Consider the following 26,636-nt stretch of genomic DNA (forward strand, 5'->3'; position numbering starts at 1 on the left):
TTTGCTGCATGGCCAAATGCTGCTGAATTTCTTCTGTAGAAGGGTTGATAGCTGAATCAAGGAACCTGTTGATTTACAAAGTGTTCTTTTGAACGGCAGAATGTGAGGATAGTGTGGAGGGCATGGGCATCTGTGTGCTGCCCTTGCTGCTTCCTGGTCTTGACTGCCTGGATCTGCTGCTTTGGGAGCAAAACTAATGAAGTTCAGGATTTTAGTGTCTGCAGCCCTAGATAAGTTATGTGTATGCAGCAGCCAGTTTAGTTCTACTTACAAAAGTGGGAAGCTGCTGAAGACAACTGAGTGCATGCAGCTTTGGAATATTAAGCTGGACAATGGTTAACTACTACTTAAATTTGAGATTTAGCTGTTTAGGACTGGAATGTTGCAAACTGGAGTAAATGTAAGCTTTGTCTGTTGAGACAACAGGGTTGTTAAGCAATTGACCATGTCCTGGTGGTTGGGATCACACCACTGCTTTGAACAGAAAAAGGCTGCCTAGGCAGCCTTAACGAAATTTATTCATTGACTCTTTAGGTCAGTCTTCTTGGAGCCATCTTTCATGTTCAGGAACAGAAAAGTGATAGAATTTTATAGCAGAACCTGTATAGTTTAAGATGGTAATAAAAAATAATCACTGTCTTTTCATACATTCATACTTTGTTTCAGCCTTTCCACCTTTCTAAGGGTTCAGATACTCTTCACTTCGTACCCAGCAAACACTGCTTCTGTGTATGTTGATTTTAAATTGCAGGAATGTAGAGAAGATGTGCCATCCCTTATTTTAAACTATTTAATAAAATAAAAAAAGAATATAAGCTGAGTTTATCACCATCAGTCTTGCTGTTAGTGTGTCTACTTTTATGGGGAAATGAACAGTGGTGCTGAAGGAGTATTTTAACTAGAATTATTGCTTGATGCAGGTTCTGCTTTTATTTATGTGTTGGCTTCCTTTTGTTTTGAAAGAAGCAGACCTAGTTGCAACTTAAAATAAGGCTGTGACTCTTGTGACTTGCTTAACTACCTAAATGTCTACTCTGTTAAAATGGAAGGTTGAGAGGTTAGTAGGTAATTCCAGTATTGACTATTTCCTTATCAAAACATTGGTTAATTTATTTTGATCAGGCTGTAGCTGCTACTGTCTTTCATGCTTCAACAGCTGCTGTTAGCCATATATCACATCAGAGGTGTGACTTTTATTGGAGAAAGTAGAGTAAGGTTTGGCGAGAGCACAACTGACTGTTAAGGACTGTGGTCCTTAAATTTGAGGCTGGACTTAAATCTGAAGAAATACTCCTAAAATCTGGGAGTTCTTTACTGTGGACTTAGGCTGTGTTTCAGACATAGTAACTTCAGCATCCAGAGCTCAAACATGAAGTTGATTCATGCCTCAGATAAAAATGCAGATCTAAAATCACGTCATGGCAAGCAGCGTTTTTGCTCTTAATTTAGATGATGGATTTGTTTGTTTACAAGCTGCATCATAAACTTAAAGGTTACTTTTCTTTTGAAAGAGTGTATGCTCAGGAAGCAGGCGAGTGCTAGGTTCTCTAGCACATCTCCTGTGTTGTGAGGAACAGTACTTGGCCCAAACCTGCAAATTGGAATGGTGTGAGTTGAGCAAAGTGTGTTAAGTGAAGCAAAACCCTTACCCTATTTTAATTTGGTTCTCTGGGTATATTAGCAGATCCAAACTACTGAGCTGATGTTGACAGTTATCGGTGGCTGACGTGCCTGAATTTTATTGGACACTTGTCAGCTGAAAAACAGGAAACAAAGCAGGTTCAAATGCCTGCTTGATGCATGTAATCTTGTTTCTGGAGATGCTCTTTTAAGTTCTTATGAAGTTTCATTAGTGCTTCAGGAGAGTAGAGCCTTCTTGTCTTAAAAAATGGTTCTTTTAGCAGGCATGATTTGTATAATAAAATGAGTGGAAATGCTTACATGTTCTTAACTGTGTGGCTGTTTCTAATGGATGGGTGAGACTTACTCGGCTCCAGTTTGATATTGCCCAGATTACATCAGTGCTTGGGAGGTTACAGTATCTGTGTGCTCTGCTTTTTAGTCTTTCCAGGCAAAGAAACTGTTCTGTTGGAGACTATCAGTACACACTGAAGTCCAGCTTTAACAGCTCCTGGTGGCAGTGAGCATCAGTAGTCGCAGTGCCAGATGTCCTTGAGCCATCAGGGATCTTCATCATGACTGCAGTCTCTGCTCTGGAGCAGTCTTAGCAAGACTGCTCCAATAGCAAAAGCTTCTTTTGGTGAAGGGGATTCCTTCTCACCTTGTTGAAACTTCCTTATGGTGTGCTCTAATAAACTGAATGAGGTGGTAAATATTACAGATGGCTTCTGCCTAATAATTAAAGTGAAATAAAACCAAATAGATATTACAGATATGAAGATGGCTCATAGGAGTTTACCTCCAAGTGATTTAGGAAGTGTTAATATCCCAGCCGAGCACTAAAGAGATTTAAGTGTGTGGTTTTAAAGGTGACATTCAAATGCTATTTTAAGAGGAGTGATAAATGCTTGTGCCTTTCCTCTTGCCCTCTGCTTCATGCTGTAGAAGGTCCTCTTGACAGTGGCTACAAGAAGGGTAATAAATGTGCTGATATTTTTCTCCCTAAAACTTGTTTGGGACAAATCACCTTCAGTCAAACAGTCTGGCCTGGTATTTTGTGTCCAAAGTGACTGAAAGCATCTCTCCTCCACAAAAGATGCAAGATTTGAAAGTATAAACTTTTAAATCTTCTTTACTTTGGTTGCTGGTTAAGGGCAGTTGGTATCTGCAAGCAGAGTCGCCACTGAATTACGACCAAGATACAAAAATAGTTTTATTTGCTAAGTGTATGGACTCCCTTGACTATCTTAAAGTTTATTTTGCATGTAAGACACAGTGTTTAAAATTTTGATTTTTAAGAAAAAGACAGCATTAGACTACCTTTGCTCATAAAAAATGGATCCAAACAAATCTTTGGAGTTCTTGTGGGAAGAGGATAGGGGACACATTTCGGAATAGATAGGTCTTCCCTGTGGAAAACCTGAATGAGAGCATTTCTGAATCTGTTGTTACTGTGTTGTTGCTTTTTGCTTTTTATTCCCCAAGTCCAAATGTGTACCTTGTTAAGTTAGCTTTTTGTTAAGTCATTTTGCCATTACTCGTTCTCTTGAGTGGGTGTTCAAGTTCTGGGGACAACAGAACTTCAGTGTGGTCTTGCAAAGTGCTGTAGTTGCAGTATAGCATGATAACCTGAAGATGAGTAATGAACTTCATTGATACTATTGTGTTACCATCATAAAGGAAATTAGGAGAAGGATTGAGAAATCCACCCTATCACATGATGAAGCTTGTAAATTTGATTTTCTTACACAAATTAAGCATATAGCTTTGCAGAAAGGGGGAGAAATATTGTGTCTTTTAGTGTACAAATTCATTAAATAAGGCTAAAATGCATGTTTAAAAAAAAATTAAAAAAAAATCCCTTCCTAAAGGCTAAGTCTTGGAGTTTGGTCTGTATTTAGTGGGTCATCTCTATATGCATTTGAAAAATCTGTTGTGCATATAACTAACTTTAGTTCATCGTAGGACCTGGCACTTCTGCTTGCTCATCTGATTACGCAGCTCAGGGGAATAAGGTTAAGGACATGCTGTTGGTAACTAGAGCGTTTTCAGGGCTTTAGTTCAGCAGATGGGCTGCTCAGCTATATTCATACATCTGCCTACCTGCTGTGGCAGCTGCTGCTGCTGCGTGTTGTGTTCTTTTGTTCTGTTCCACCCAAGAAAGGAGCACTAGGAAGTGCAGTGAATGGATTAATTTAAGGTTAAGACTAGTGTTTTGCTTGCTTCCTAACTCTCTATCATAATAAAGCTTTGGATAAAGCTAATGAATCCTTCGTAATGTGAAATAGATTTTTAAGATGTATTTCAGGGGGCTGAAAGTAGCTAGCATTTAAAAAACAGTCAAGTATGTATTCTTTATGTTGCCTGATGCTACTTATTTTAATATCTTCTTCTATTTCTCCCCCTTCCCCTGCTTTTTCTAGGAGCAGTAACCAGACTTTGCCTGACACTGCGTGGTCCAAAAGAATTAAGGAAATATGGAATGACATGAAGGAGATTAGTTGAGGATTAAAGGCTTTGAGGACAAAACACCTCACCGAGGTGAAGCACAGACTAACATTCTGGTTGTAGCTCCAAGGAGCTGCGTGCTGAAAAAAGATGGCAGATCCAGGAATGATGAGTCTGTTTGGAGAAGATGGGAATATTTTCAGTGAAGGGTTGGAAGGTCTCGGAGAATGTGGATATCCTGAAAATACAGTGAATCCTATGGGTCAGCAAATGCCCATGGATCAAGGATTTCCCACTTTACAGTCATCTCTTCATCATCCTCCTGCAAATCAGAACCAAGCCAAGTTGACCCATTTTGATCACTATAATCAATACGAACAGCAGAAAATGCACCTGATGGATCAGCCGAACAGGATGATAAGCAATGCCCCTGGGAATGGTATAGCGTCTCCTCATTCGCAGTATCACAACCCTCCAGTTCCTCAGGTTCCTCACAGCAGTGGTGCCGGTGGTCAGATGGGAGTCTATCCCGGCATGCAGAACGAAAGACACGGCCAGCCCTTCGTAGACAGTGGCTCCATGTGGGGACCACGGGCAGTTCAAGTGCCAGACCAGATAAGAGCACCGTACCAGCAGCAACAGCAGCAGCAGCAGCCGCAACCCACGCAGCCGCCACAGGCACCCTCCGGACCCCCTGGGCAGGGCCATCCTCAGCACATGCAGCAGATGGGAAACTACATGGCTCGTGGTGATTTTTCAATGCAGCAGCACAGTCAGCCGCAGCAGCAGAGGATGAACCAGTTTTCTCAAGGCCAAGAAGGCCTCAATCAGGGAAACCCTTTCATTGCCACCTCAGGACCTGGCCACTTGTCTCATGTGCCCCAGCAGAATCCCAGTATGGCACCTTCTTTGCGACACTCAGTCCAGCAATTTCACCACCATCCCCCTACTGCTCTCCATGGGGAATCAGTAGCCCACAGTCCCAGATTCTCCCCTAATCCTCCCCAGCAGGGTGCTGTTAGGCCGCAAACACTTAATTTTAGTTCTCGGAGCCAGACGGTACCCTCACCTACTATAAACAACTCAGGGCAGTATTCTCGATATCCTTACAGTAACCTTAATCAGGGATTAGTTAATAATACAGGGATGAATCAGAATTTAGGCCTTACAAATAACACTCCAATGAATCAGTCTGTACCAAGATACCCAAATGCTGTCGGATTTCCATCAAACAGTGGTCAAGGACTAATGCACCAGCAGCCCATCCACCCTAGTGGCTCACTTAACCAAATGAACACGCAAACTATGCACCCTTCACAGCCTCAGGGAACTTATGCCTCTCCACCTCCCATGTCACCTATGAAAGCAATGAGTAATCCAGCAGGTACACCTCCTCCACAGGTTAGACCCGGTAGTGCTGGAATACCAATGGAAGTTGGCAGTTACCCAAATATACCCCATCCTCAGCCGTCACACCAGCCCCCTGGTGCCATGGGAATTGGACAAAGGAATATGGGCCCCAGAAACATGCAGCAGAATCGTCCATTTATGGGTATGTCTTCGACACCACGGGAGATGGGTGGGCACATGAGACCAAATGGTTGTCCAGGTGTTGGCCTTGCAGATCCACAAGCAATACAAGAGCGACTAATATCTGGCCAGCAGCTTCCTAGTCAACAGCAGTCTTTTCAACAGCAAATGCCAACCTGTCCTCCCATGCAGCCTCATCCAGGGATACATCACCAGTCTTCACCACCCCCACATCCTCATCATCAGCCTTGGGCACAGCTTCACCAGTCACCACAAAACACACCACAAAAAGTGCCTGTCCTTCAGGTAAGCTACTTCCAATTAGTTGAAAATGTTTTAAATGACTGTAAATGCCTTTCAGGATACACAAGAACTATGGTTTCAAAACTGTTGCCCCTGTTCATCTCCCCTGTTTGTTATTGGTTGTGTGGCTTTCTTGGTGTACAGAGGCTGAAGGTAAAATAACGTTCAGGTATCTTTCTAACATCCTTATGGTAATTGTTATAGGATAACATTATGGATAGACCATAATGTGATACGACAGCAGGACAAGCAGAATATGTACTATTTTTTTCATGTTGGTTCCTTTGGGGAGAAGATGGAAAGCAAGTGTGAGAAGTGTCATTTAATTATTCAATTTTTGTATTTGCAGCTTGGAGGAAGAAGTGTGTGCTATAATGTGTTTGTTTTGGCCAAACCAAGATATTTTTTTTAAATCCTAAGGGAATGTTCTGTGGTTTTAAATTAAGGCTTAAATTGTTACATATGAAAAAAATTTCTGGTGTGAACTTCTTTAGCACTAAGTAATGAAACCAAGAAGTGATGGGGAAACAGTTTATACAAGGAGAAGACAACAATGTGAATCAGTCTGAAATTAAATCTTCTGAGGCTCAAATGAAATGTTAAATAGAATGCAAGTTTTATTTTACTGAGGCTTTGATCTGCCAGGTTTCGATGGCTATGTATTGCTCCCATGTCATTTTTCAATTAAAAACTAAAAATGGTAAAACATCTTGATCCTCTGTAGCTTAACAGGTTTGGCTACATGCTAGTATGTTAAGCTTCAGCTGAAAAAATGCTTTTTGGAATCTTCACATTTGCCATTGCTTGCCTTTGACTCAGTCAGTCAGAATTCAGGTGGTTTTGGTACCAGATGAATTAGTGCTCAAGATATTAAAGATTTACTAATTTTATTTTTTTTTTCCGATCAGTCAGTAGTTAATGCCAAGTAGCTCTGCCCATAAATATTTGGAGACAATTGTTGGAATGCAGTCGTAAGGACACGATGCTACAATACGCTTAATAAATGATAAAGCCAGCTGTCCTGGGCAGTGTCCCGGGCCTGTGCGCAGAGCAGCTGCTGGGCCGTCCCCTCCGCTGCTGCCTGCCGGCTGCTCCTGCTCGCTGCTCCGCACAGCGTGAGCCGGCGCTGGCACTCAGACGCGCGCTCTGTGGACAGGCAGCTGACAAGGAATGCTGGATGGAGCAGCTCGGCAGCTGGGACAGGCTTCCACATTCCCCGTGGAAGAGAGGAGGAGGGGGGGACTAAGCTGGGCAAGGAGAAAAGTGCACTGTCTTTCTCTTGAGGGAGCAGGAGGCTCTCTTGAAGAGTCAAAATATATCTTCAAGACCATCTTTCTCTTCCCTGCCTACCTCAAAGCTGGCTTGAAATTTTAGATGTCTCTTCCTCTCTCTGCATTTCCACACACAGACTTTGTTTGGAGAACTTAAATTACAGTTCTTGCATGCATGTGGAGTTGTGTGTTCCTGTCTGAGACAGCAGCTCTTGCCAGTGCCTCCTGTTACCAACTGTATGGGTAAGCAGGATGAAAAGGAGAGAGCTCAAGACTATAGGGAAAAAGTGAAAAAAATGAACGAGTATTTGGGAAGGTGGTAATGACAGCACAGAGAAATCAGTTCAGAAAGGGTAGGAATGAGAAAAAGAAGTATAAGACACGTTTTTTACTATAAAGATGAGAGCTGAAGCATCTAGTTGAAAAAACTTGAAAGAAAATTATAGAAGTAATAACATAAGACTTCTAAGGCAGTAAAGGAACAAAAACCAGTGTCACTAGGATCTTTCATAACCCATGATGGTGGAGATGTGGGAGGAAATACTTGAGGTGGACTGTACCCTAAAGCAGTGGTATTCTTCACCAGCATTAATTCCTTGTTTTCATCTGCCCATCCAGTAAGCCTATATTTGGCATTAAAAGGTGGTTTGGAAGAAGAAAGTTTACTTGAAAAATGTACAAGCTTGTTAAATGTTCTTGGGACATTTTTTTCCCTTTAATCAGTGAAGAGGTTAAACACAGACAGCTCAACCCTTAAATAAGCTAAGCAACCTATTACAGAGTGCTGAACTGCAAATGAATAGCTCGAAGAAAGGTAAGTGCTGAAACAAAATAATTAGAGGAAAACCACATGATAACTCCAGTTACTTGATTAAAATCAGTAATTCAGACAGTTGTAGCAAGCCAAGTAACTTTTCTCTTAGCTTATTTCTGTTAAGTTTTTATCTGGTAAAAGTTAATGTTCATGTACCTTCCCATTAAGTAATTAGTTTGAGCCCTGATTGTAGTAATGAAACTCTTAACAGGCAGGCGTTTCCCCCTTGAAAACTGTTTGGATGAAATGAGTACTGTTCAAATCAACGAAAACTTAACCCCTCCCCACCCCCTGGGGAAAAAATGCAGATGTGTGAAACCCCTGCTCTTAAGCCTGAATACAGAGTTGATAGCTCTCCTGTGTCTTGGTTTTCCTTTCATGTCAGTAGGCAGAAAACTGTTCACGAAGAGCAGTTATTTAAATGACTGGTTTGTTTTTATTTGTATAAAACGAATCAACAAGATTAATATAGTCAGTGAAAATGGAAATCACTATGTACTTTAAAATCAACAGAAGTCATCTTAGTAATTATTTTTCAGTGATTTGAAGCTAGCCTTATCATGGGAAGGCTGTAATACTTGTGGTTAACCAAATTATTGTTTTGTTGTTAGATATGTTGGAAGGAAAGTGAAGTTCTTTTGCTTTTAAGTTGAAAAAAATTGCTGTGTTGATTCCAAGGCTTGTTATTTCTTTTTTTGTGTGGAAAACTGCAAATTATTTTGGCTGTGAGATGAAGCTGGTGATTGACAATTCATCTGGTTTCGATTAATAGCTGAAAACTAGACATGGTTATTTAGGACCATGTTAGCTGTGAGCTGCTGGATGCAGTGGAGTGTGATAGACCCATAAGAACCACTGCAGTGTTGGGATGTTCAGTCAGTGTGCTTGGTTTGTCAGGCACTCCTTTGAAACACTTTTAAGGAAAAGTTTTTGGAAGAGCCTGGTGGCCATGAGGTGGGAAGGCTGGTTCTGCTGTGGCAGGACAATCCACCAAGGAGCAAATCAGGGAGCAAATCATTGCCTGTTTTCACAGTGGAGGCATCTGTGTTAGGCTTGTGAGCTTGTGTTCTCCAAAATACTCATAAATGATCTGGAGAAGAGTGAAAAGTCAGGTGGCAAAATTTGCTGCTGCTGTTGATGTACCCAAAGCAGAGTACTAAATGCTGATGTGGTGAAGAACCTAACAAGAATGAAATAAAATAATTAGAAATACAATAGAAGAGTCAATTACTTGGCCACTAAGTTGTGTGAGTCAAGACATGGCCGGGGAGGTTTAGATTGGATGTTAGGAAAATTTTCATCACAGAAGGGGTTATCAAGCATTGAAACAGGCTGCCCAGGGAAGGTATAAAGTTGCCATTCATGAAGGTATTTAGAAGATGTATAGATGTGGTGTCTACCTATGCTACCCATGTGGACATGCTTAAGGACATGCTTTAGTGGTGGACCTGACAGTGCTGGGTTTACAGTCGGACTTCTTGATCTTAACGGTCATTTCCAGCCTAAATGATTTTATGGTTCTGTGGTGCTTGAGCAGTGAAATGGCAGGCAAAACCATCTTTTTAGGAGCAGGTCTCTGTGTTAGATGGCTGTCTGAAAATGACCTAAAGCAGTTAAAGAAATAAATCGGCAGGAATTGTAGTGAAAGTAGTAGAGAACAAAACAAAGATTATTACCTGTATGTATGGTATGCTGGTGAGGCAAATGCTGTGAAGTTCTGTGCTCCTTCCTCAGACCTCAGAAAATACAGCAGCACTTGAAAAAGCTGGCAGGGGGCAGGCTGGGGGGTGTTTTAGTGGGGGAAGGAAGGAGAGAGATGGTGAAAGCCTCTAAATTGTCAGTGATACAGGTGCATGAAGAGGATGAATGTGAAGGGTTGTTTTTCACCTGTTTTTGTCTCCTTGAATTCTTTTTAGGTATTCAGCAAGTTGTCCAGTGATGAGTTCAGTTCTGAACATTAAGATGCTGATCTCTGAGATGTTTCACTGAAAAATGCATCATCATTTGATAAACATAAAGGCACCACATTTGGCACAGCAGATCTGTGCCATACATAAGTGACTGAGAATTTGTTACTGGGTTGCATCTCCTGTATGCATGTCTGGTTCTTGTCCTCTTCCACACACTTTATCAGAGGTGATATCAGGTTAGACAGGCCTTTGGAGGCCTAATGCTATGCAGTTGTTCTTACATATCGTTATTTTCGGAGCATTATATTGGTGATAGAGGAAGTGTGGGAGTTTTCTTTGCCAAGAATAGGCTGTCCTGGGTGTGTTGTTACACACAACTTATTTACCCACAGCTACTGTGTGGGCTGAAGTTTCGAGTCGTGTTCATTAATCATGTTCCACAAATGCAATCTACATTATTTATAGTCAAACACAGGAGTATTTAAATGACAAACAAGTATGGTATAGCCTCCATGCCTGACTAAATGGGAGAGCTCCACAATGGGCACAAAGAGTGTTGAAGGATTCTGGGTTGCAGTGTCCAGGTTCTGGTGGAGAAGGAACTAATTTTGTGTGTGTGTTACCGGTTCACTGCCAGGTTTGTTCTTCTGGCCTTATTATCTGTGGGCATGTGACTTTGCTTTAAATCATAACTCATAGCTGTGTTTGGTATGAACACATTCTTTTGAAATTTCCTGCCCTCCCTTGCAGGGGAGGAGGCAGGGAAAGTCCTGCTGAGTCACCAGCTGGGTCACCCCTTTCACAGGCCCTTCCTGCAATTTCAAACTCTGTGTTGCTGCCTCAGTTTAATTTATGCTTGGATATTCGTGAATGGAAAGGGATGTTAATGAAAACTATAATCAGCTGTATTGGTTTGATGCAATATTCTAACCTGGCAGAAAGTACAGGTTAAATCAGTTTCTGCTGGCACACTAAAATGAAGTTTATTCTCTCCTGGGTTTTTGTTTTAATGCCTAATGAGAAGTGATAGACTCCTTACTGTCTTCACATGAATTATCTTTCGGTGTTTCCTGTAACTTTATGTAGTAACAACTGATGCCACTTGAATAGTTAGGATATTCCCATAAATAATATTCATAAGCAATTTCCCACATCTCCAGAGAGAGTCACTGGCTTTTTAATCCCTCAAGTATTTAACTTTTGGACTATTTTTCCTGTTGATAAGTAAAACAAATTGAATTTATTTAAAAAAAAAACCTAGAAACACCATTGGTACTTTTTGTTTTGATGCAGAGGCTATTTCACATGACTGCTAGCTGGTCTTTTGGGGTACTGTGTATGCTGCATGTTCAGCAAAGTCTCGTGGCTGCCTGCCCCTAGAAAATCTAGTTTCCTTTTTCAAGTATTCACAGGCCAGCAAAACAGTGTATGTTGGCAAGAATTTTGAAACTGCCAGAGTAAATGGAATTAAGAACCCACTAATACTGAACTTCTATTAGCTACAATTGTGTATCAATTTTAGGTATAGATAAGCATGAGTGTGTGTGTATTTATATAATATATATGGAGAAAATGTAGGCAAAATAAGAGGTTGTGGATAGTAGTGGAGAGAAGGAGGGAAGAAAATCCATAGTATTCGTATTAAGGTAAAGGTTGATAGCAGTATTTTTTTCTTAAAAGTTTACAGGCTTCTGCTGTATATTGTTGGGGTTCTGAAGAATTCTTGTATTTGAGCAATGTAAGCAATGTAATTAACTAAAATTTTCCAACTAAAAGAAAAACAGACCGTAAAATCTACCTTTAGTCAGAAGTGCTGAAGTTATTTCACCCCTGTGGAGTAGAATTTTCTGTTACACTGATAACTTGATCCATCTGTGAGTTTCCATGCAGGTCTCTCAAAGTTCATAATATTATGAAGTACTGTGTCCAATGAAAGATCATATTCTAAAACTTTGCAGTTGAGTCTAACAGTTAATATTAACATATCCAAAGGCTTATTTCTTCCTCACTTTTGAAAGGCTATGTGTGCTTTTGTAAATAAAGTGCTTGCAGTGATTTTTCAGTGAATAGGCCTTTGGGCCAAAGATTTGTAGTTTTGAGGTGGTTTTGCTATGAACTTTTTGGTCTTTTTTACTGTTGAGGAGGCACAAGCTACTTCAAGAATACTTCTTCCCTCAGGTGCCATGATTTGACTGTGATGAAAATAATTTGTGCCATTAAATTGTCTGCTCTGAAGTTTTGGGTAAAGCCAGTTTGTAGCATTAACATGAAAACATAAGTCTGAATCAGCATAGTGATTTGTAGGTTTAAGAGTTACCCAACTTGTTCTTCAGCGTGGGTATTTTGAAGGTTTCTGTGAGATGTAGATGACCTGAATGTATTGTTTCCTGAAATCATTAGCATTTTCTGAGGAATCACCCTACTAGAAATTTTTTTAATTTATGCTGCTTGTTTAGTACTGCAGTATTGTGTTCCTACCTGCTGCTGATGGTCACTTCCAGTGGGACTTGACAGCTATCTTACTTTCCCATGGTTGACGATGTTGTCCTACTTCATATTTATTTGAACAAATTTAAATCTGTTGTTTCAGAGAAACTTTTTTTCATGATTGAAAGCTGATAGTCTAATAAAAACCCTCATGTCTGTGTCATCATTGACCTACAGACACAAGGATTGAAAATCAGGGCAAATAAAAGGAAAATGCTTGATTTTTTTTTTTCCCCTTGATTTTTTTTTTAAATTTCATTAAATACAGTGGCAGTCTTAATAAAGAACAAGTTGCAGGTGAAGAAATAATTTCCTGTCTTTTTACTGTGGATCCTTGTCCTGGGATTCTGTCCTGCTTTTTCTCATGGAATTTGAGGCATCCATTTATTTTAAGCTATCTTGTCCTTGCTTGTATCTTGAATGAAAGTGTCACAAACTTTTATAAGTGTTCTTATTTCCTCTGTGGAGTAAATTCACACTGTGGAGTGTCAATTCCCACTATGATGGGACGCCATCACTTGGAAGTGTAATTTGTAACTTTTGTCTGTACAAGTTGTTTTCTCTCTCAGTTTACTAAGCCAGCGCTTTTCACTTTTGAGTTTTCAGATTTCAATTCTTTTTAACTGTATGATGATACATGTGTTTTACTGGTGACAATGTAGTCTGGATTTGGGGGGAAAAACCCAAACAAAACACTTATTTGGTTTTTTTGAGATGCTATCTGTAAATATTTATAGACTTCTCAAAAGAGCTGTAAAGTGTGGTAGCTAAAGAGCAAGGTTTGACACCTGTGAGTGGTTAACGCATTTATTTGTACATCTATTCTTTTTAAATATTCTCAAATTTGCCAGTGTGGTTTAAAGATGGTGAAGCTGCTTCCTGGAAGCTGATAGGAGCAGAGTAGGAAGTGTGGGCAGGAAGCAATGATCAGGGAAGGGGCAGGGAAAGGCTGAGCCCATCTGACAGAGCAGTGCTGAACAGCAGGAATGGAGAGGAAATGGCCAATGTCTGTGTTAAAATGGGGACAGAGAAGTTTAGGGAGTCACTCCACCTCTCTCTGCTTGAGTCACCTGCCTCTTGAGCCCTTGCCAGAGGCAGCCATTTGGTACAGTGGTGCCTGTTACTGCTCTTCTCACTGCTTCAGGGTGTACCTCTGTGTCACCCTGCTGTGGGCATGTAGCCCACTGACAGCTTCCCAGTGTAGATAGCTGTGTGAGCTCAGTAACTCCCAATATCTAATCTCTTTAGGAAAAAAAAACAACCAAAAAATGTGCAGATGAAGGTGGCTGTGGTCTGGGATACAGAACCTTTGCTTCTTCCTTGCACCTGCCTGATCATTTGGTGAACGGGCTTGTCTGGCCAGGTCGTGTTCCTGGCAGCTCTCCATTGTGTGACCACAGGATCACCCAAGTTAGTGCTGTAGGAGTGGGAATGCTTGCTGGGGCAGAATGGGGACTGCCTCTTCTCTGGCAGTGAGCTTTCAAGCCCTTTAATACCTCTACACAGCTTGTTTTTTTATAGTACCTGACCTCAGTAACCAGCCCTTGAGTCCTCCCTCATATTTTGATAAATTAAAACTTCCATTAGAAGTCTTAGAAAGCTTTGTCTTCATTGAATTAGTGACAAACAGGCCACATTCCAGCTTCTACCAACTTCCCTCTTACTCCACACAAATATTAATGACTAATATGATTTTAGGAGTGTTTTCTTTTTTAGAAAAGTGTGGCTGTTTTCCAACTAAAGTATTTGCAACTGTTTTGTTATTGAAGAGGTGAAAGAATATCCCCTTTCTACCAAAGAGCTTGGCACAATTTCATTCAATGTGTGTAATATTGAGGATGCTTCCAGTGCCAGTTAGTGAATTGTCTTCTTTGATCACTGAATGGGATTTTTTTTTTCTTAGCATAGAGAATTGTTTAAAAGCATGGCAAGTTAGGAATAAAACTCAGATTAATTTTTTTAGTCATTTTTGTGAGGAAACAGAACTGAGAGATAGGATGACTAAGTGATCTGTGTGTTTGCTCTTTCCAGAGTTTATAAATGATTCTTTTTGATTTTACTGTACTTTATATGTTACCTACTTAGAATTTTCTGTCTTCCTGGCAAGATTGGTGTAGCCAATAGTGTTGTCTCTGTTTATGAAGAGGAACATAGAGATGATGGCCCTTAATTTTGTTATTTATTCAAAACTAAAATTCATGAAACCCCAAATTTAATTCTTACTCAGGTATCTGTTACTCTAAAATGTGCCACCTCTTTGCTCTCTGTCGCTCCTTCCAGTATTACTCTTGCTTTAGAGTGTGACTCAAGAAGACTGAGGCAACCAGTCTTAAAAGCAGAAAATCCCACTTCTTGTGTAGGAATTTGGTAGTTGTAGAGGTTAATGTGAGAGTAGTGCAGTTATACAAGCTGTAGAAGAGAAAAGTGGATCTCTCTGATTTTTCACTGTTGGGCTGGGAGTAGTCTTTGTTCCTTTGCTTTTGTTGTTCCTCAGTACCAAGGATTGGGATGCAGCTCTTGCCTGCACTCCTCCTCAGTGATTTTACTGTGTTAGCCAAGCTTAGGAGAGAGCAGCTCTTGTGTTAGGCTGAGCAAGCAAACTATTAAGAACTTCTGGGAATGGGTTCATATTGCATGGGTTGCTGCTCTAGAAACTAAATGTTAAGAAATTGCAGGCTGATAGAATGGCTTGCATTGGAAGTGACCTTAAAGAGGATCTAGTTCCAACCACCCCACCACAAGCAGGGATGCTGGAGTGGGTTAACCCTGGGTGGATGCCACCCACTGGATCAGGTTCCTCAGGTCCCCATCCAACCTGGCCTTGAATGTTTCTATGGGTGGGGCATGCACAAGTTCTCTGTGCAGCCTGTTCAGTACCTCTGTACTGTCTTGAGGAAGGAATTTCTTCTTAACATCTAATCTAAATCCTCTCTTTTAGTTAAAACAATTCCTCTTTGCCAGGTCCCTATCTGCCTATCTAAAAGTTGCTCTTCTGCTTTTTTTATAAGCCCCCTTTAAGTACTGAAAGTCCATAATCTTAACTTTCTAAAGTCATGATTTCTGAATCTTGGCAGGTTTCTATGACATATTATTAACCTTTTCATTTTGGAAAACTGCAAGTATTTGTCTTCATGAATGCAACACTTATTCTATAGTATGCAAAACCAAATGTGCCATTGGTACATTGCTATAACATTGTAGGAAGTGCCAAACATTTATTTAGGTTTCAACTTCCACTTTTTAAATATTTATATTAAAAAAATATATTTTTTATATTTTTTAAATGCAATCTCTTGTTATTGTGGCTGTAGAGGAAATTTTCATGTTATACACGAGTTCCCAATATATACCAACTTACAGTAGACTTTTCTTACAACAGAATGAATATTTTAATTGGTTGAATCAGAAAAAAATAGTCCATGTTAATTGTGCTAGTTAAATTCTGTTCTGTTATGTCTATGTAACTCCCACAAACAAAATAACGTGACTACAGTGACTGAGAAGTTAATAGTTCCACAGATTTTTGGATGTAATTTTCCTGGAAGAGGAGCGAGGACTCATAACAAGTTTCATATCAAACTTTCTAATGTCTAGTAGTCAATATGAACTCTTGTTTTTTCCACTCTGCTTTTACGTCTCCTTTCTCTCCAGATGGCCTTCCATCCACTTGCATTCTGGTACTTGGTATCTTTTTTGGCACTGCAAGATGCTGATAAGTGTGATAATACTGTAATTTTCCTTACATGTGAGCACTGGACGATATGAAGTCCTTAATTTTATTTTTGGAAGAAATCTTTCTGTACCAGCCAATTGTTGCTAAATATAGAGAGAGGCTTATAATATGCAGTGAGTGTTTGAATTTAAAGCAACACCTTACCTTAAAAAGTTGACATCACAGTTTACTTGTACAGCTGTGTATGAAATACAGAGTCATTAAAACTGGTCTAAAACTTTGGGCACTGCAGCTGTTATTTGTGTCTGTTTGTTAGTGGGATCTTGCAGATGTCTACTGGGGCAAGCATTGTCACAGATGGACATAGGGACACATGCCTGCAGTACTGGAATACTGCTTGGTTGTGTTTCTCTCTGCAGGCCTCCTTTGAAATACCTCAGGAAAACTTGTTGAAAATCAAATAATGCTGTACCTAGGGTATTAGACTGGGACTGGGAGAATTTTTGCTGACTGACACAGGTTGGTTGTTTGGTGTCAGTATTTCAGTGTCCTGGTGGGTGTGCTTGAGGTGCCCTGCAGCAGTGGTGAGTTTCTGCAGTTCTCTGCTACAACACCTAAAAATGTAACTCAGAAACTGTTATGGCAGCCAGGGGTAAGTTAAAAGTGTTGTTTTAGACACAGCTCTGCAACTGTAATATAACATTATGATATAAACCCAAATCTAGATGTATTGCTGTAGGCATGTCTGATTTAAGATCTGCCTATAGGGATTTTTACATTTTACTATAGGTTGTGTTAAGAATGTCTGGAGCAAAGATACTAAAGATATTTGCACTAAAGATAAGGTGTTTCATAGAACAATGTTAATCAAACTGGTTGGGGAATCTAAGTTAAGAGTTACCTCAGTTGGTAAATGAAGTAGGTGTTTGTCCACAGAAAATGAAGTGTGGGATTTTTGGTGAGTTTTTTTTTTTTTATTTTGTGTGTGTGTTTTGGAGGGTTTGTTTGTAGTTTTTTGTTTGTTTTTTGTATTTTGCACTTTGTTTTCCATCATCCCCATCTTCCCTCAAGTTCTAATGACACATTGTATTTAATTATCAGTTTAGTTCAGTTACTAGAGGAGCTGGGGAAAGGCCTACCTTTGACATGCCATAGCTAACATATTCAAAGGCTATTTTCATTTGTTCCTGTGACTATAGAGTCTGAGAAGTACTTGGGCTCTTTACATAAATGGCTCTTAGTAGCAAATATAGCATCAATGGATTTTTATCAAGTCTGTGATTTCAAGCTCATTTTGTCATATTGAAGTTAGTAAAACAGTGCAATGAAAAGGCCATATGGAGAACTACTGTCTTCCCACCCCAAAAGAAAAATAGAGTTGATTACTGCTGATTACTTCTGGTTTTGTGTCACATTTGTATCTATTAAGATTTCTTTTAGTTGATATTTCCAAACCATCTTCAGTTATACCTCTGAAGTCCCTTGCAGACTACTTTTATGTGGCCTGGGAAAGTTGATTAAGGAGAGCAGGTTTACATGATATGCAGCAATGTGCATGTGGGAAGTTTATTAGGAGAATTATATGTCCACTATTAGAAGCATGCAGATCTTGGCAACAGAAAAAAAAAGAGGGAAGAGGGAAAGTTGACAGAACAGAATTCTATGGTGTAACTTAAATCTCACTTCTGATGGGATATGCTCAGGCTGGTGTCTGAAATGACAGTGGTTGCATCTTAGTGTAAAGCGAAGTGCAGAGACCGCCTGTCCCAGAAAGTGCATTGTGGCCAGTACTGCTCAATGTCTTCATCAGTGACTCTGCCAGGGAGATCAAGTGCACCCTCACCAAGTTTGTGGATGACACCAGCCTGGGTGTGGAGCTTGACATACCTGAGGTCCAGGATACATCCCAAGAGAACTGGACAAGCCAGAGGAGTGGGTCTGTGTGAACCTCACGAGGTTCAGCAAGTCCAAGTGCAAGCTGTTACACTTCCATCAATTACAGACTGGGGGCTCAGGAGATTGAGAGCAGCCCTGCTGAGAAGGACTTGGAGGTGCTGGTGGATGAAGGACTGTGTGTGACTTGCCAAAATGTGCTGGCACCACAGAAAGCTAGCTGTATCCTGGGCTGCACCAAAAGCAGTGAGGCCAGCAGGTCAAGGGAGGGGATTCTGTTGTTCTGCTCTGCTCTTGTGAGCCCAGACCTGGAGTGCAGCATCCAGCTCTGGGGTCTGCAGCACAGGGGAGCCATAAATCTCTTGGAGTGAGTTCAGAGAAAAACACAAAGATTATCAGAGGCCTGGAATTCCTCTCCAATGAGGAAAAGCTGAGAGAGTTGGGGCTGTTCAGCACCGAGAAGAGAAGGCTCTGTAGAGATGTTATTGCAGTCCTTCAGTACCTAAAGTGGGGCTTATAAGTAAGATGGATATGGACCTTTTGGGTCTTGTGATAGGACAAGGGTTAATGATTTTAAACTGAAAGAGGACTGGTCTAGATTAGATATAAGAAAGACTTTTTTTTTTTTTTTTTTATGATAAGGGTGATGAAGCAATGTAACAGGTTCCCCAGAGAGGTGGTAGAGGCCTATCCCTGGAAATGTTCAATGTCAGGTTGGATAGGCAACTTGATTGAGTTGAAGATGTCCCTGCTTATTGCAGAGGGATTGGACTAGATTGCCTTTAAGTCTTTTCTGACCCAAGCCATTCTATTATCTCTCCAGGAGGGTGTTCTCTGTTGGCTCCTGATAGTGTATCCACACCTCACCTGAAAGTTATGGATTGTATAGTGCCACCTTTTTTGGAAAGGCTGTGAAAGGACCAGTGTTATATTTGTTATGTGTTATATTTGCCTTTTGTTTTGAAGGGATCTGGACATAGCTGACCTTTGCTGGGGGATTGTAAGATTTGTAGTGGGAAGTGTCAGCATGAAACCCAAGTTACCTGAGTTTGACAGGTCAGTATTAGTAAGCCACCTAGAAAAAGATGGCTTTAGCCTGTGATATGTACCCTCCATATCTGTTAACTTCTTCCATCAGATAACCTTTGTGTAACTTGAATCAGTGGGAATTTGTTGGTGGGTCATACATACACGATCACTGTTTCCATTTCAAAGGGTGGAACCATGCAGATAGTAACACGCCTGGGGTTATGGAGGTGACCACAAACCTCCTCTGTCTTCCACCCCCACCATCCTGGGTAAGATCCTCCACATCTGCCTGGAGCTCTGCTCTGAAGGGTGCCTGCCTCAGAAGCCCTACCTTGAGTTAGCACTGCTAGTTTGTGCTCCTGCACACTTTCTTGAATGTCAGCTTGACTTCTCCTGTGGATTTACAAGTTCTCAAAAAAGCCTTTGGGTGTCTTCTGTGTTACTTTGTCTTCTAATAGATCTAGAATATAACCTCTGCAGCTTCAGTATGTGACTTCCTGCATTTAAAGGGTTTTTACTGACTATATCTAATTGGATAATTTTTGATTGTCCAAGTTTCATGCAGAAACTGTGGCGACTGGTACATAAAAAGCATACTAGCAGTGCATGTGAAAATGCCTACCTTGCTTCAATGCTAGAAAACCACCAGTTTATTTCTTGCAAGTTAAAAACACAGAATTACTTAAATCTTGATCAGCATCTTTTCCTTTTAACTCAGAAATATGGCCTGTGAGTTGTAGCTGCTGAAGAGGTAGATGCTTGTATTCATAAGTGAAGCAAAGAAAACATTGTGGGGCAGAAAAGAAATATCTAAGAAAACTTGGGTTGTAAGTAGTTGAAGTATCATCTGCAGGTTGTCTTGCTTTTTCAGTGATCAACTGTGTAAGACTTACTGGTAGTGTAACAGAAGTTTTTGCTCCTTTCTGTCTCTTCTAAGCGTCTCTACATCAGTTTGTATCAAACTTAACCTGAAACAAAGCAGTTCTATAAGCCACTCAATTCCCCAATGGGTGGGAATAGAAGAAGGGTTTTTAGATTATTGATTAACTACTCTGGAGAGTTCTCAAAGCAGGCCATGGACTTCTGGACTGGGAACTATGGGGTAATTTCTATGGAAGAAGTTCCTTTTTTTCTGAGGGAAGAATATGTTCTACCTTCATTTATCCTCATTGATTCTGATCTCTTGTATTAGGGATGTGTGTAGGAAGCTCTTGAGGAAGAACAAGTTTTCCAACACAGTATTAGAAAGAGGTGAAATTCTCTCAGGAGTCTTTTTAGTTGCAAAATTCTGGTTGGCAGGTTAAGACACAGGCCCAGCAACTGGATACTGGCTCCCTCCTGCACTAACCCTTACAAGTATATCCCTAATACTGAAATGATGTAACTGTGTCAATGAACAAATGATGGATGATCAGTAATTTAATAAATTGCAAACTTCTGTTTTTCTCAAGTCTCTGTTGTCTGGAATACTTGAAAATAAAAATGACTTCTATAATCTTTGGGGAAAATTGTCCAAACCCAGGAATAGAAAACTTATTGCAAAAGAACACTGATAACTGTGACATCTTTATTTAATAAGCAACCCTTTCTATTTTAAACAGCATTGTTGCATATGGTAGTCATGATACAAAGAAAATTACTTGCCAAAGAAAAAATTTTATAAAAACAGACATTTGAAATTGCAGAGATTTTCTTTGGGGTATCTGAGCAGTCACATTCATAGCTGTGATGACTTAAGGATATGTGTGATGTAAGGCTTGTAAACCAGGTTATACTACAGAGTTTTTTCTGACTATTTTGGCCAGTGTAGTTATAAAAGCTTTTTGGGTAGCCAGCCCCTTTTCTCAGGTTTGAAGATAAAATTCCTGTGAGCAGGAGCTTGTTTTACCAGCCCTATTAGTCTGCTTAATAGATGCTTTCTTCCCCAAGAAAATTAAACATAAATGTTTTTTCTAGGCATATTTAACTCTTTTCTAGTTAAATATTCTAGTTTACTAGCATGTTTGATATTTGTCATATTCCAAATTGGATTTGTTAAAATCCATTTATTTTTAAATGTTGATTTTTATTGTTCCCAGTCATTAGAAGCAAAGTACTTGTAAAGGTTGTCTGGGCCATTGAGTTGAGCTTCTAGCTGTCACATCTGCCATCTTATGAACTGCTTTTCTAAATCTCATCAAGGTCAAAGAGCACTTGGCTTTTGCTTCCAGTATTCCTGTTTTTTGATATTCTTACCCAGATCAGTTTGAATGTTGGAACATCTGACTGTCCTAAATTTATTAGATGCTGGTTTCATACTGAATTTGCTCTGGTGTCATTTTTACCCATCTTAATTATTTTCATTTACTGTATTAGGATCTGTCAGTGTTTTGATAAATAGCAATCTATCTAAAGTAAGTTAAATTCTCTTTGAACTTCTTCAGGATAATCTGTCATTGTACCTGAGGTGTGATTGTTGTTGATGTGGATGATCAGAATTTTGTGCAATGTTGTATTCTGGCACAAATACTTCTCTAGATTTACTGGAAGCAATCTTGAGAGGCAGTTGAATGTTTTAATTTTCTTTTCTTCATTGTACATCCCACCAGTTGTTTATAGACAATCCTATGGTTTAAGTACAAGCTGTTTTGGTCTTTAGCTACACAGTCTTACATTGTTTTATGTAAGTATATATGAATTTTTTAAAATCGGGGTAATAGAATAGCACAAAAATTACAAGTACTGAAATATTTCAAGTTTGGAAATGCATATGAAAAACTGATTAAATTTGAGAGGGCTCTATACTGATTCTGTGTTAGTGTTTTCTCAGAAGTGAGTTCTGAGGCTTTCAATTCAAGCTAGGATGGTGAGTAAGCACAAGCTGCTCTACTGCTACGAGAGACATTCAGCTGTGTTATGCTTAAAGGACACCTTCCTTGGCAATAACATTTAAAAATACTTATTCTCTTGCTCATCTGTAATCCTCTTCCCACAGCTTGAGCTCAGGACTATAATGGAACCTATTATGGGGAAAAGGTCTATGACTCAGCCATTGAGCCATGCAAACTCTTGGCTCCTTTAATTGGCACCATTAAATCTTTAGTAGTTTTTCTCTCGTAATATATAGGTGTCATTGGTATAAAATGCATCACTGCTGAAGATATATTGTACCTTTTGCTCTTTGATTTCTGTGACTTGATCAACCATAGGTGTTCAAAGGCTGGTTAATCAGACTTTTTTATAATTACTGCTTAACTATTTGGGAGTGTATTGAAAACAAAATGTAAGAGGGCCATTCTCAAATCATTACTTTCTAGGTTATTTTCCTTTTCTATATAGATGCAGGAGAAGAAAAAGGAAAAAGCTATATTTGCATTTTGTTTTATCTTCATAGAAATTATTTAACTTGAAGACTGGGTATCTTCTACATGACAGGATGGGAGAAGTTAATTCTTGAGCATATAACCAGGGGAGAACTGGCTTGATGTAGTTGACTTTTTTTTCCCCTGTTGCAGGCTGGTTTTGGGGTTGGTTTGGCAGGTTTTTGATTGTGTTGATTTTTTTGTACTATATTGGAAAGTGAACATGGAAACAGCTGTAGTTTGGGAAGGGAGTCAGACATCATGAGAAACAATTTAAACACTGAAAGTAAATGTTTGAATACATATGTATATTTTAATAAATGCATGTGTATGAGCAACAATAGCAGCTTTTAACTCTTCTTTTGTTATTTTCCCAAATACTAAATATGGGACCCTTAAAATGTTTCAGTATTTGTTGGTGTAAGCATTAGTGGCTCTGAAAGAGGCGTGTGATGAGGGCGTTGGAAAACTGTAATTGTTTCTTACATCTGAGGAGTCTGCCTTGTTGTATCTTCAGTTGGCAAGAAGGCTTGGTTGTAACATTTATATATACTTTTTGAAAGTAAGTATCAAAGAAAGAATCAAGTAAGTGACAGAAAACGTAAACTATGTTACTTAACACAAAATTTTATTGTGATTGTGTTTACGGCATGATGGCAAGCTGCACAGCTGCAGTTGAAGATCTGAAGTAGGACTGACACTACATGTTCCTCATGCCTATGAAACAGGATGTAATCTGTGTATGTAACCTTCTGTGATAGAAGTAGCTTTTTAATGACTTTGGTTTTATTGTTTGAGGTATGGCCTGATAATTTGTTGACTGTATATTATCCAGTAAACCCGATAATGAATATCACTGAATCCCTTGAACTAGACGGACTCTTCCTACAAACAGTGTCTCTCTTCATATCTTTGTAAAATAGCTAAACTGATGCCTCAGGTTTAGCTTTAATATTTTTCACATTCTGTACTGCTTTAGTGTGTAGTTCTGAGCTTCATGTCAGGGGATAGTAGGCTCTCTTCACAGAGTAGGTAGACAAAACAATTCCTTCTCTAGCTTGGGACCAAGAACAAATTATCCAAATTTCAGGCCCAAGAGCATAAACAACGGTGGACTGAAGAGAGAAAAACAAGAAGGATGGGACTTCATAATCTAAAGCTATAATTGGGCAATTAGCTTCAATATGCAAATGAGCTGGAACTTATAAAAGTGTGAAACTCTGTGACTGGTTATCCATTTTGTGACCATTTTGGGTTCATCTTGGGTGTAGCCCTGGCTGGGCTCTTGTACTGCCCAGGGTGTATCCATTAAAGCCTTCTAATAAATACCTACTTTATTCTTTAACTCTGTCCAGCCTCTGTTCTAGGTCAGCCTTCACAAGGCATCAAAACTTCACTAGCCACTAATTCATTCATCAAATAAAGTCTCCTACAGAGTGTATTCTCCATTTTACATATGAGTAAACCAGTACAGAGGGATAGGGAATTGCCTGAGGCAAGAGTGATAGTAATGGGATTTGGGGCTTCTTTGTGTGTGTTATGCTGGGCTGTATTGCCCCGAAGCTGAAGCCAGTAGTTGCTTTCTGGCAGTCATCCTTGAGCAGTTTTCAAGAAGGTCCATGGCAAGTTCTTTGCTGGGAAACCCTCTTAGTAAGAAATGAGTATCTAATTTAAAAGAAAAGGAAAAAAGAAAACCCAACAAAACAAAAGCCCATCTAGGGGGGAAAAAAAAGTATTGCAATGAGTTGAGGCTGGTAGGAAAAAGTAACTTATCTTTCCTGACATTCACTGCTTTCATCACTCCTTGTAGTCTTTCCTAAGGTAACATGAGCCTTGTCTTCAGGTTAATGTCATTGTCATTTAGATCTGATTTAATCTAGAAGTCTCATCCATCCTGGGAACTGCACAAGGCAGCAGTTGTAGAGTAACTAGGGAAGAGACGCTGTAGGTTAGAGATGTTCTTGTGGAAAGTTAAGCAATACGGCATAAAATCCATTTAGTAACAGCAATTATTCTTTGTTTTCTAGTATCTGAAATATTTAAATAATTTAGACTAATTAAAAAAAGAAAAAATGTTTATAATTTACAGTGTGTTTTCTTAGGGATACAATGAACTTCAAGTAATCTTTTTAAGATAGCATTGCATGTTTGCTGTTTCATTTGCAGGTTGATTCATTCTTCAGTGCCTGAAAAAAAGGTTTTGAATTTTTGCTGGACAAGAACAGTTTAATATTGGATAAAAATGGGTTAGCAAAGTAATTCCAAATTATTTGACATCTAATAGAAGTCAAAGTGATGGTGGCAGTGGGATTTTGGAGTTTCTTTTTCTCTCATGATGTGGTATTTCTTTGTGATTAAGGAAATGGCATTTAGAATGTCAAAACGTAAAGTTACAGTTTTAAATTATGAATCTCCTAGTACTAAATGTGCTCACCTTTACTATGAGATTGAAACAGCAGCAATTAAACACTTTGAGATTTGGATTAGACATAAACAGTAGAGACAGCTTGATTGAAATACTTTGGATGTAATTTTATGGTATCAGAAAACATTTATCAAATATGGTCTTTTGGGAGAAAATTCTGAGATGAGGCTCTTAATCAGAGCAAGTTAGCAAATGCAAAGATTAGAATCATTAAATAATAATAATTGGTTTAGAGTGGATTAACTTTCTTTCTTTGGTGGTACCTTAGTATTTTACAGTATTAGAAGTCCATGTGATCAGAGAATTCTGTGTGCTTTTTAAAATATGTAGCAGAAAAGTCTTGAGTACAAGTTGTAAAAAAGGACACCAGCACAAGTAATGAATGAAAAGGATTTAATCTTTTGCTTGTGGATAGTGTATAACTTCACCTTACAGAGAGGGAAAGATGGCAAGGGAAGAAAAGAGTATTGCATTATTTGCCTAGTGGATCTCTTCCAGTCATCCAGATAAAATATCGTTGAAGTGAACGTTTGTCAGCTCCAAACTGAAACCAAAGTGTGGACCCTCAAAACCTCCAACCAACCAAACCATCTGTGCTGGTAGTGTTTCTTCTAATGCTTTCAGCTATTTTTTCTTGATCTGGTACACTCTTAACTGCAAGATATCTTGGTGAAATTATAAAAATACCTTATTGCAAACCACAGAACATTCAGAGTACTCTGTGATTTAATAAAAAAATACTTAGGGGTGGTATTGTGGAAGTATCTTGGGACTTCAGTGGACTACTCCTTTCTATGGACAGGAGTAAAAACTCAGGAGTTCTAGTCCTTTTCACATCTGTTGAAATCTTTAACATCTAAGGCCATTGGCCTTTCCTTGAACATGATATACATATTTATACCTTTGGGGAAAACTTGTTATTTCTTGGGGTGTGCAGATAGGGGAAGTGATAAAGTTCTTAGTAAAGACTCTCTGAATTGCATCCTCTTTTCACCAGCCTTGTCATCTGATGCATGTTTGTCATTAAATTGTGACTGGTTTATTTTTTTATATGCAGTTTTCTTAAATATGGATGTTTAACAAGAAGCTGATGGTAGGGAACTCTAAAAAGAAAAATGCTGGGCTTTTGTTTTCCTAGGTATATAAGGCAGGGGATAGGAAAGTGATGGAGAAGTTATATCTATTCCTACTATATTGGAACAAACATCATATGATAATAAATGTAATGGACTAAAAATGCATTTGAAAGCATTTTACTGGTGGTTGCTGTATCTTAATGTTTATGAATATTTGGTGTTGTGCTCTTCACTTGCTGAAGGGCAGTTCAGTCACATCTGTGAGTGAGGACTTATTGGGCAGCTGTGATCCCTAGGCTGTCTCTGGGATGGCTTTCTCAGAGGTGGGCTAGTCCTGTTGAAGACCCTTGCATTAGCGTGCCCTCAGAAGAGGGGTGAGAGGTTGCCCTGGGGCAGGTAAGAATGGCAAAACAGAGTGTGAATTGCATCAGGAAGGCTGAAAGGACTGGCTGTGACTGATGTCTTTCTAAAGCTTCCCAAGACTGGAAGACCAGCCCAGAAGAAAGGCCACTCAGGTGTGCATACACAAACAGGGTACGAGCAGGACACCCTGAAGGCTGAATTTGAGGACTTCCTGGTGCAGGCATGTTGTAATAAAATAAAGAGGTGTGTAGTAGTGCCAGGTAATCAGATTGGGGCAGCATGCAGTTGTAGCCACATGGTGCCCATCTGCTCCTAGTGGATTTCCTTACAGTCTATTGCAGTTTGGTCCTTATGCAGTCTATAACTTGCTCATGAAGGGAAGTGTAGGGAGGAGCACTCACTAATCCTCTTCTCCCTGGCGGCCAATAGGGAACAGTATGAAGTTGTGTCAGG

At 39.6% G+C, this 26,636-nt stretch overlaps 1 protein-coding gene across 1 annotated transcript in view; it reads left to right on the top strand.

Moving 5' to 3' along the window:
- Nucleotides 1-26,636, top strand: part of CHD7 (chromodomain helicase DNA binding protein 7) — a 132,989-nt gene that overhangs the window by 37,147 nt on the left and 69,206 nt on the right. The window contains exon 2 of the mRNA XM_036406359.2: nt 4,044-5,904. Coding sequence (XP_036262252.1) covers nt 4,219-5,904 — 1,686 coding nt within the window. The 5' untranslated portion in view covers nt 4,044-4,218. The remainder of the gene's footprint in view (nt 1-4,043; nt 5,905-26,636) is intronic.

Source organism: Molothrus ater, chromosome 1 (genome assembly GCF_012460135.2).
Source record: "Molothrus ater isolate BHLD 08-10-18 breed brown headed cowbird chromosome 1, BPBGC_Mater_1.1, whole genome shotgun sequence".
Lineage (NCBI taxonomy): Eukaryota > Metazoa > Chordata > Aves > Passeriformes > Icteridae > Molothrus > Molothrus ater.